This window comes from Papilio xuthus, unplaced genomic scaffold (genome assembly GCF_000836235.2).
Source record: "Papilio xuthus unplaced genomic scaffold, Pxut_1.1 DF829758.1, whole genome shotgun sequence".
Lineage (NCBI taxonomy): Eukaryota > Metazoa > Arthropoda > Insecta > Lepidoptera > Papilionidae > Papilio > Papilio xuthus.
In genome coordinates, this window is record NW_013528891.1 from 33,016 (window position 1) to 44,684 (window position 11,669).

Sequence of the window (11,669 nt, forward strand, 5' to 3'; positions counted from 1 at the left end):
CTTCGTGCGCGGGAACAGTCAATCGGCGCTGGCGAAGCGACCTCGTGTGTACGTCGCGTGCCGGAGTATGTCTTACTGTAAAGGCACGATGTTGTGTCGCCGTTACCTAGCAACGGGTGTCGCGGTGCCGTCGCGACCTCGGCGCCACGCCACTCGATGCGACGCGGCCGACTGCACACCAGCACTTGTTCACTCGGACAAACCATTGTGTAGATATGGTTATCGCCTGCTTACCCAACGTGTTGTATTCACATTAGCACTAACATTGGTGAGTATTGATATATATTTAACAGTGTGTCATAAACGTAATTGTATAATTTGGATCGGTCAGTGTCGAATCAGAGACGAATAAATAACCTCGTTTTCGAATATTTCCGAATGTCTAGTTATGGCATTATGTTAACAGGAACAAAAATAAATTTAACATGTTATTATACATACTACTGCAAGTTAGACATAACTCTCATATGTGATGTGACCGATGTACAGCTTCAAATGGGGCTGTTGGATCGCGTGTCGGGCTGGCTGAGTGGCGCGCGACGTCGGGCCACCGTGCTGGTGTTGGGCCTCGACAACAGCGGCAAGAGTTCGCTGCTGCGTGCGCTGCGGCCGCATGACTCGCCGGCAGCGCATGGAGACCACTTCGCCAGTATATTTCGCCTTCCTCTTAGCACAGAGTAATATTGGGGCGGCTCCACTGCAAATTCACAACAATGCTGGATCGTCAGGCGAACTAGCGCGATCTCTTCTATATATATATATATGGTCTGCGAGATGTAGTACGATTTTTTTCAATATTTCTCCACACATTCTAATTCTTCACATTGGCTAGAAATGCGTTCATATCCCACGTGCCTGCCACTCACTCCTCGCGGAGGTCATAAAGTGGCGATGTTGGTGATATCACCTGTGAGCTGCTCGTTTATACAAATGAAACCTAACACTATGATAATGATAAAATAATAAAAAATATGTAAACAGTACTTTATAATTAGTGTTTTTAGCTTTAAGTTAAAATGTGTAAACAAAGTGTAAACAAATGCGTACCATCTAAGTATGGAGTGGTTGTAGAGGTGGGGAATGTGTACAGGCGGCGGTGTGACGTTTGAGGCGCACGAGGCGCCAGGGGCGGCGCGGTTGCGCGCGCTCTGGGAGCGCCACTTCTCGCGCGCCGACGCCATCATCTTCGTGGTAGACGCGGCAGACCACCTGCGCTTAGGTCGGTGAGGTTACGTCTCCCTCCGTGCATGGCGGCCGCAGAGTACACTAACGGCAGGCTTGTGGTGCAGTGGTAGCGCGAGAGGAGCTGCAGCTGGCGCTGGCGCACCCTGAGCTGCGCGCGCGCCGTTTGCCGCTGCTCGTGTTGGCCAACAAGAGCGACGCGCCGCACGCGCTCTCCACCGCGCACGTCGCCGCCGGTACGCCACACATAGCCGCATACGCATGCACACAGATAGCTCTCGCACATCTGCTAACCGCACAGAGTTTCACGTAGTTCGCCGAAAACGAGGTAGTGTGTAACATGTTTTGAGTTGGTGAGTGTGTGTGTTGCGCAGCGCTGGGGCTGGAGCGCGTGACGGACAAGCCGTGGCATGTGTGTAGCAGCAGCGCTGTGTGCGCTGGGGGCGCCGGGCTGGCCGACGGCGTCAGCTGGCTGGCGCGCCAGCTGCGCGAAGCCGCAGAGCAAGGCCACTAGCGCGACCTCACAGCGACGAGCCGGTAGATACAATCTAAGCACAATTTTGTGTCCATAGTATATATAATACATACATCAATGTCAGAATTCTAACAATAACAATAACAAAATACAGTTACTTATAATACTTGAGTAAATATAATTTATTTACGAGCAGGTTTTGAGAATTTGTATTAGATGTTCAGACAAACACGTGAAACAATCTGTCTTGACTTTGTTTCTTAACATAACTGATTACCTCGTTACCTGCTTTTGTTATTAATCAAGGTCTGCTTGGAACAGGCGCAACAATATTTCACGTTACAACACAACATTGTTAATGTGAGGAGCGTGAGGAGATGCTCTTAGGATTCAACTGTGTGGGTTCCAATATTATCGAAGACATTTTGTAATCACGTCTAGTGAGAAGATTTGGAGACCAAACATTTTCAAATCACTACTTAATGTTGTTTGTTTGAAAGAGTTTAGGAAATCTATGGTATTGGAAAATATAATGCCCTATACATGAATCGTAGTGAGAGTGAAGTTCTTTATATTATTAATTAATTAAATAAATATTTTACAAACTGTAACAGCGTAATAAAAATGTTTGCATTTATATTTGTATACAGCTCATCACCGCAGGACTAATTGTAATAACTTTACTATCACTTAAACATTAATGCTGTTGTAACAATACTTGGATTATTTTCAATAACATTAAATAACATAAAATAAATAAATCATGTTAACACATACAAAAGATGTCGTAAATTATTATACCTTTAATTTTTTTGGTTTTGTAACAGAGCAAGGAAAAGCTAGCGTGTCGTGGGCTGGGGTGAGGACGGGGGTGAGGGCGGCGGTGGGGGGGGGGGAGCGCTATCGGCTGCCGGTTGTGAGCTCGCTGCAGATGATTGATGAAATAAAAGCGGTCTTGTAGTACAGCGACTCTCTGCTGCTCTGTGAATGACAACCAACACACAAGCAAAGCGTAACGAGAATAACATTTCTTCATTCTCCAACATTGACAGTACATAGTTTAAATAACAGGAGATTTACTTATTTCAATAGAAAAGGAATCTTACGCTTGGTTTCTGCCCTGTTCTTTTCCCTGATGATAAAAGTGGCACATACCCGTTTACCTTGGTTCTGATATCAAATAAGGTTCTTTTCCTAGCGGTAGGGCGGGCGGGCAGGCGGGCAGGGGGTCAGACGGGCGGACGCAATATTACGTTTGTTAGTTTCCCTCGAGACGCGTTTGTGTGGCTGTAATTAGCGACATGCCACACGACATGGCCGCGCGGTAACGGAAACAACACTGCTATCTACTTATGTATAATAACATTCATATCTATAGCATTTTGTTGACTTCTCATGCTTCTTAATACAATATTTTCTCGACTTTTTTGGTTTTCTACATATGTTAGCATGTACATATGTTTCTATTTCATTAAAGCCATATTTATAGAAATTAGGAGATGAATTATTAATTCCCGATGTTTGTTACATTTATGGCGTGAATTGACACAACTCCACTAGAACAAAGGCGGGCCGCCTCTTTGCTGTCAGGCGGAACATTTCATCTATAATATTGTTTTTGTTGAATTTAGAAACAACTGATTAAAATGTATTCGATATAAATGTGTTATTATGCTCCTCACACCGCACACAGCACGCCGCACACCGCACGCCGTACACCGCACACCGCACGCCGCACACCGCTCACCGCACAGTGGCCGCCTAACACAATAATCCGTTAGTATACCAGCATCTTTTTAATGTAAACAAACTTCACTAAACAGGGATCCTTCAAAGAGTTCAATGTTATTTGTCGTTTTTATGAAACTAAATGCTCTATTCTTTCTATAATTTCAATGTATTTATTTATTTTAGATGCTTCACTAAAATAAAATGTAATTATAAACACTGTCTCTTTATGTTGTGCTAATACGAGTTAAATAACTCTGGTGGAGCTTTAAAATTCATTGTCCCGCAGAAGTTTGTGCTCAGAATCCGGAAGTTTTAAAGTTAAAGGGGCTTATTTAACTTATACCGCATATAATGTTCGCGTCTGTTGTATTGTAATTAAAATCAATAAATATGCAGTCGTGAAGAAGCTGTATTTTTATGTTAATTACATTCATCTCACAACGTATGTCACTTGCTTGGAAACCACAAATTGCAAGCAAAACATCCACTACTTATAAATCAAATCGTAGCAAAACGGTGTCACTCGCATGTATTCAGAAGCTCAAAATGTTGTGTAAACAAACGATTCGTTGATTGAAGGGATTTTTGTTGTTTTGGTTTTCCTTGGCTCAGACGTTCCCTTGACACAGTTCCAAGAGATGCCGCGCTGAGAGCGGTGTGGTTACTGCGGCAGTTTTGTAAACATCACGCTTCTCTAAATAAAAATCTATTTAAAACGATTAAACTATGGTTTAGGCACAACTACAACTGATGCAGGGTGACTGATGCTAGACGATGTATAGCTACTATCTATAAAGTACCTACGTTATTAACGGAGCACAACAGATGGCGCTGCCCTCCCTTTGGGGACAATATGTCGGCATAATAATGTCGAGGTAGGTTACATTGAATAGCGTGCACGCTACTATTCTTTTTCAATTCCGCGCTGATGTAGTCGCAGGCACAAACTAGTCTATATGATAAATATTCATAAAAGAGTGATCCATGAATGAGTTAGTTAATATCCTCGCACTAGACAATGTGACTCGGTTTGAAGTTCACTTAATTCAAATTCCATTTGGAATTGTATTGTATTAATGTCATATTATTATTGCAACTAGATGGGATAATTTCAAGGTCAGAGATTTTTTTATTTTGATCGTTTTATGAAGGATAACAATAGAGTTAAAAGGAGCAATTAAATATTCAATCTGTTGAAGTTTTACAAAGAAACAAGCCGCCACCGCATGCGTTTGCTCCAGCAAGATCAACAAAACAATCATTTATAAGTGTACAAACAAACAAACATATGTTCTTGCGCTAAAATAAGGTTTGATTCAATTTTTTATAATTACTAGTTCAGTTTAAAAAAATAAAGAGCACATTTATATCATAGTAACCGTATGGCAGGTTGTCGCTGGAGTAATTAAGTCGGTAGACTTATTATCACATATACTCGTACAATATTATGTACATATGTATTATACATACAGCCGTAGCCGGTAGCCGGTGCTCCCTCTTCTAACTAATTATCTTTTTGCGAACTGGAAGGATGGTGTGGGGCGGAGGCGGAGGGGGCGGGGGGTGAGTTCTGTTGCTTCGAATCGGATGATGACGAAGAGAGAGTTTATTTACGGATAAGAACAACTCAATCTGCTTGACGAAGGCTCGATCTAACTAATCGGCCCTCGGCCCGCGATGACGCATCAACTTTTATTTCGCAATGGTCGCCAGGTCGTTGACCCTTGCCGCCCATTCGTTTGAATAAAACTCTATTTATTAAATAAAATTCTTGTTTCTCAAGTTTAATCGAATCTCTTCGTAGCGAGCGGCAACGACTCGGCGCACCGGCGATGATCAGGCAGGCAGTGTGACGTCATTGTCACAGCTGTTACGTCACAGCAGACGACAACAAGAGCTATACAACAGAATGACGTCACTTGAAATATCTTCCATCAATTCCATCACACTAAAACGCACTCATAAAACATTATATTTCGTTGTATAAGCTATTTCGGCTGCGGTAATGTATTATAGCATTGGATCGAAGTTGGTGACCAGTGAATGTTGACCTCTCACCCGCGGCATACTGGCCGCCTACGAAGGTCAGCACGGGTGCTCCTTCAGCGCACAAAGTTATTTATCAAGACGATGTAACGAACTGTCGGCTGCTGGTGTTGCGGGAGACATTTTAATTAACAGTTGATCATTTAATGCGATATCACTTCTGAATAAACTCTTGACGAAGTTGTAACTAATCTTATATCTCATGAGTTCGCAACCTGGTGGTGTCTTTAAAAAAACATATTTAAGTTGCTTGTGTTTGTGTGTGTGTGTGTTAACAATATTTAGTTGTATATTTATTTTATCGAGTTTATTATAGCAAATAGATTAATTCATAGAAAAATGATTTCCAGTGAACTGAACACGGGAAGTTTGAAATGATAACGTGATAATGCTATAGGAAACTGTTATATAAATATATGAAATGATTAATATGCAACAAACAATCATCATATGAACACAAATATTTATATGAAAATATAGCATCAAAGAAGGATGTTACATTCAGATACATTATCTGAAGTTCAAGCATAACATTTTACGTAATTAACAAAATCACAAAAGTCTTTATAATAGAATAATGTAAATGTTGTTAATGTGAATTTGTTACAAGTGTTGCAACACTTGCTTTAAAATTTCCTGATACGGGGTCCCGTACCTGTACATCCGGGCTACGCGCTACGGGCTACGTGCTACGACAGACCTACAGGCTGCGATTCTCGGGCAGCACCGATCATGGCACGGCGCCGTACCGGAGTGGTGTCTACTATCGCCGGCCTCACTCAAAATTACTCAAACTTATATTACTGTACAATTAGTTTACTTTCATTTTAAATAAGAGTAAGTACGAAAGTGTATTAAGGAAATATGTACATACGTACATATATACGCGAGTATGAAAGGTGCGATCGTTATTTAGCAGCAAGGCGCTCCGGCCCACTTACCTATTGCCGTAATAAAGTGCCTTGTCACCGAAAAGGATTAAGACGAAGCGATTCGTTACTGTAAATGGGTCGGCAGTTCGGCAAACGCGGATATCCGACACCGAAACCATATTTTATTTTATATTTGACCGCAAAAACCCTAGCACAAGTGTGGCACCACCAATTACTGGGATTCACTTATTTATAACTTAATGTTTCATCATTTAAACATTCTATTGAATTAATACTTATTGTTTAAAATCGCAATGTAATTAAACGCAGATAACTTACATTACTACCTTAACAGCTAAGTTAAGTAGATTAAAACCTATCATTACGTCTCTGTGTTACACACAATATCAATCACAGCGGGAATCGACATAAACATTTATTGCCGAATTGAATATCGAAGTTGACAATTTAACGGTTTTTAGATTCTGATCCGGGACGAGAGAGCGCCCGCGTGACGTTGACGTGGGTCGACGTTTGTTAAAACTTAAAACTATTGCGCAGTTGCGGCGACCGTACTCCAGTCACCCTCGCGGAGTATTTAATCGTTCATTAGAAGATAGTGTTATAGATTTACAATTGTATGTAATATTATATATTATATTGTCTCGCAAAAATTAATTAACGAATTCGAATCCACATATAATGTATAAAGACCCTAAATTTCATACATACATTGCCATTGTATTTTCTTTAGCATTTCAACGGATGAGGTGTATAGCTGCTGCTTTAAAAGATGTTTCGGATACTGTTTATCTTATCTGAAATTTATCTGAAAACAGGCAAAAAATTTATCATGAAACGTCAAAAAAGATCGTAACTTATTAAGAATAAAAGATCTGGTGAATGGCAGTGTAATGTTTCGGGAAGAAAATATTAAAATTGTTGCTTTATGTTAATTTAAGTTCTGAAAAAAAAACAATTTCAGTGATATTTTTGGTATTTTTGGTTTGTCGAAGTGAAACTCCACCTCAGAGATGATTGTGTATATGTTGGAGTTTAGTTTCCGTGAATAATGTTACTTGTAAAGTCAAACAATTATTCCCAAACACAAAAGTTTATGAAGAGCTGTAGGTGTTTCATGCTGGTTATTTACTGAAAAAACATTTAGCTATATCATAAATATAAACTTGAGAGATATAGCTTTAGATAGATAAAGTCGACGTAATATTGAAACAACAGCGATGTAATACCAAACTGACTAGATAACTAAGTGCTGTTGTTTTCTGTCCACTTTAGACGAGGTGCCGGTTTCCTCTTTCTATGAAAATACATTTGTTAGGGTCCAGTATCGGGTAACGGTAATTAAAACAAGATCAGATATCAGTGACGTCATCGACCACCATTGTTTATCACATTCCACTTTAATACAGATGTAATTTAACAAAACGAACCGCTTTACACCAACAAATATAACAGATGAATCTACGCAATCATTTTTACAGTTTCAGTGTAATTATTTTATTTCTTTTTAATTCATTTTTTATTTTTCTTTGAACTATACTTACATTATAAAATATTTTTTTATAAAACTAACCATGAGTTTCCGAGACCAAAATCCCCGTGCAAACCTTATTATCTCCTTTTTTAAGATAATGACAGGGATGACGATATCTTTACCACAATCATTTTGGTCTCTGAAAATGACGGTTTGCCTACAAAAATCCAAACATTAACAGTTCTTACGCACAGTAACGTAACAGTAAGTATACAGAGGGAATGGTCTCCAGCAGCCAGCACTGACTAGGTGTATAGGACAGGAACAGAGGCAGAGGCACAGAGGCCGCACTCCGCACCGCCGGCTCTCATCAGTCTATTGGCACCCGCGAGCCGCCGCGCGCGTCTTCACTACAACACATTAAGGAAAGCTTCTGCGCGAAGAGCTTTCGCGAAACTTTCAGTGCGAATACAAGTTGTTAAAAAATAAATTGTGATATGTTTTAATTTGTGTTTGTTGTAGAAATTATTAAAACATTTTCATTGGTAAGTGGTTTATAATATTTATTAAATTTTAAATAAGATTGTTTAATTTTAATTATAAGGTATTTATTTCTATAAGAATTTACAAAATATAATACAATTTATAAGAAACAATTATAGTACATGTGTAACATACAATTCAAATTATTTCATTGTTAAGGAATTTATAAATCGATATTTTAAGATACTTATTGCTTACTGTAATTATCGACATAAATGCAATAGTGCTTGATGCAATAACTTGTTAATTAACTTGAAGCCTTGTATGAAACGTTTCCCACATACTGCGGAGTAAATACAGGATGTCCCATACTGAATGGATAATACTGAAACCCCTGATACTACATTCATCAAGCGCTCAGAAGTTATATTAAAAAAAATAACGGGTATTCAAAATAGTAAGCCTGTGAAAAATATCTGTTTTGGTACAATACCATATAATTTTAAGTAAAAAAATCTCGTAGATAAAAATGCTTCGAGATGGAATATTGAATTCGTATCCGATCGTCCCTTAATAAATTCTAATATTTATTTGCTTATTTTTCTAACAAATTTTAGAATTTAAAACAACCTTCTTAAAGCATATTAGAATCACAGAAATTAAATGACTGATTAATGTATATCTAAAGTAATAAATTATTATAGTATGATAGATGGATGTGGGGAGCGGCGGGTTGTCGTGCCGGCGCTGTGTCGGCGCGGTGTCGGCGCGGTGTCGGCGCGGTGCCGGCGCGGTGCGGGGCGCACAATAATCACATACTTTTTATGATTAGTCCATAACCGAGCCAATTTAGTAGATAAGAAAATGTTAACAAGGATCGCTGTCAGCGCCGCGTTTGATTAAATTGTACTAATACACTAGTTATCTCCCCCTGATCTGCCCTACTCAACTAGGCACTCCTGTCTTGCTTTGCATATGAGTCTTTTTAATTTTTTTGTAGCTTAAGTTTTTTCATGTTCTCAAACTCAAGCTTTTATTTATATCCCTCTCCAGCACACACGCACATACATACTGCATAGATTAGAACCTATATAAGACCTAGTTTAAGAGAAGGCACTATATACTGTAGCACAGCTTCCCACCTACCGCAGGAGGCAGTTCTATGATATTGTAAACTTTTGTGGATCAATATTTATTTATTTATCCGTTCGCGTAATGACAAAGTCTTATAACATTGATAGAACGATCACATAACTATCATTAAGTTGACTTCATTACATTTTTTCAATATAAAAATTCACCTTCTTGTTTCATTTTGGTTTAATTTGATATCGTTACGAATGTGATTAATGTAATATACAAAAGAAAACAAAAAGTTTTGTAAACAATAATCTATTTCCTAAATATTGTACAAACGCTGCGCGGCAAGGAAAGAATTCTAATACTCCGGAGAAAAATTTATTGCCTAAGAATGTGAGGAACGTATCCCACCCATCCCCACGGCGTGGGCGTGGGCAGCCTGACTCAGTCCACCTTGGCCAACATCACATATTTCAATGTATCGAGAAAAGTAAAACTGATAATGTTCTTTCTTATGTACAGCTATGAACATTTTAGCCTATTTTACCTTCGCTATGTGTACGTGACTTACTTATTCCGAATTTTGATTGTATAACAACAATAGTTTTCAAATGTTACTATTATACATTAATGTGAGGATAAGTAAACCGCATAAGAGTTTATAATATATACTTAGAAAAGGGTTCGAAGCTTTCGCTACGATAATCTCAAAATATGATAACCTTCCAAACCGAAGTCGGCTTTTTAAGTTAACTTACTGTTTGTTTCCTACGTAACTACGTCTAAAATTTAGATAACTCGACCAAAGTAACGAAATGACAACTATCGCAACCAACAAACGCAAAGACAACCGTGAACCAAACAACACAGAACACGTGACCTGCAGCTATCTATATGTGGCGGGACAAGGTAGTCAACATCGCGTTTAGACAAATACGGTCTCGCCACAGCGCCATCTGTTAGGGTGTAGCAGAAACGACGACAACATTTATTAAAAACGAAAATCAATGGTTTTTGATGCAATAAAAAACTGTCTTACCCGGACCTAGCAACGATCAGAATATTTTTATTCCTATGTGTACTGTGAACGACCGATCCTATATATTCTTTCAGGTTGATGAAATAAGATATGTGATAAGTTATTGTTATGGGTTGAAATATCACAATGGAAGCCTTTGTGTGTGTTTAATTATTGAAGCGAAAGTACAATAGCCTCCATTAGAGGTGTCCGTATTCTTTTGTTTGTTGACATGAAGGAAGTGCTCACACACTTTTAGGATCCTTTTTCTTTTTGCTCTGCTCCTGGTGTTAAATGTCCTTATAGCATGTTGGTAAATGCCCTTCTCTAGCTAATCTATTAATCTAGTCTTAAATTTAAATTATAAACAGTGCTTCTAAATTAATACGGGGTTTATAACCTTTTTACAAAGTCAGTTGATCGGAGCCATAATTTTAATGAACAGTAAAATACTTTCATTTTGTGTCTAAGAAATGATATATATATAATTGTTGCGGTATTTAACATTTATATATATATATATTATATTTTTCTCATTTACTTTGAATTTAAACAAAAATTATGAGATTAGCCCCGAAAAAATTAAACTTTTATGTTGAACTTTGTGTTGTAAGTGGCCAACAAACTCTATAACAATTACGAGTACAAAGCTACATAGTATTTTTTTAACAACATACAATTTTTAGGATAACCTATTTCTTGTTAATTTTATTAGAAATGTATGTTTTTGATCTAATACACATTTAGTTTACGAGGTTATATTTCCTTGCTAAGAATCTCTCACCGAACTCATCGTCGAGGTGTCGTGTTATACCCTTCGTACACAAGGCAACATATTTTTTCGAAACTAATATTGTATACTTGCGTCGTGAGAATCGCGTTGCGCGCGCTCCGTACACACAACGTTGAATCGTCGACTCGAGTCGTGTATTCGCTCATTACAGGCATTGCGTCTACATGGCAACTGAATAGATTCGCTCCGACATCTTTAAACCACTCTATTATCCTTAAGCATATAGCTTTATGATATCGTATTTCGTAAGTCGCTTAGCGACTAAAATCTCAGGGTTTTGAAGATTTATGTTACTTTGTGTACGCCGGGCGTTATCCGAGGCGATATGTACGTATTCTCGCGACAGTCGATTTGACTAAGTTTAGGGAAGCGTATATTCACACCTCAGAAGCAGTCAAGCAAAATTGGAGCGACAAAATTGAAAGCTATGAATTTTCATAATGAAATAAGGATAAGAAAAATTGTCCGGAGCTCTCATTCCTTTGCAAAAGATC

The 11,669-nt window shown here is 38.6% G+C and overlaps 1 protein-coding gene across 1 annotated transcript; it reads left to right on the top strand.

Annotated features, from left to right (window-relative positions):
* The first annotated feature begins 65 nt into the window (after positions 1 to 65).
* Positions 66 to 2,430, top strand: Arl6 (ADP ribosylation factor-like 6). The gene is made up of 5 exons (XM_013327328.1): positions 66 to 268; positions 490 to 649; positions 1,091 to 1,219; positions 1,290 to 1,418; positions 1,557 to 2,430. The coding sequence occupies exons 1-5, from the start codon at positions 68 to 70 to the stop codon at positions 1,694 to 1,696; spliced, it is 759 nt and encodes a 252-aa protein (XP_013182782.1). The 5' UTR covers positions 66 to 67; the 3' UTR covers positions 1,697 to 2,430.
* Positions 2,431 to 11,669: the final 9,239 nt, after the last annotated feature.

Bases quoted from the DNA above. Each gene is read 5' to 3' on its own strand.
- Arl6 (XM_013327328.1), top strand. From the start codon at position 68: ATGTCTTACTGTAAAGGCACGATGTTGTGTCGCCGTTACCTAGCAACG. The intron at 1,220-1,289 runs GTCGGTGAGGTT...CTTGTGGTGCAG, and splicing joins GGCAGACCACCTGCGCTTAG to TGGTAGCGCGAGAGGAGCTG. The intron at 1,419-1,556 runs GTACGCCACACA...TGTGTTGCGCAG, and splicing joins CACCGCGCACGTCGCCGCCG to CGCTGGGGCTGGAGCGCGTG.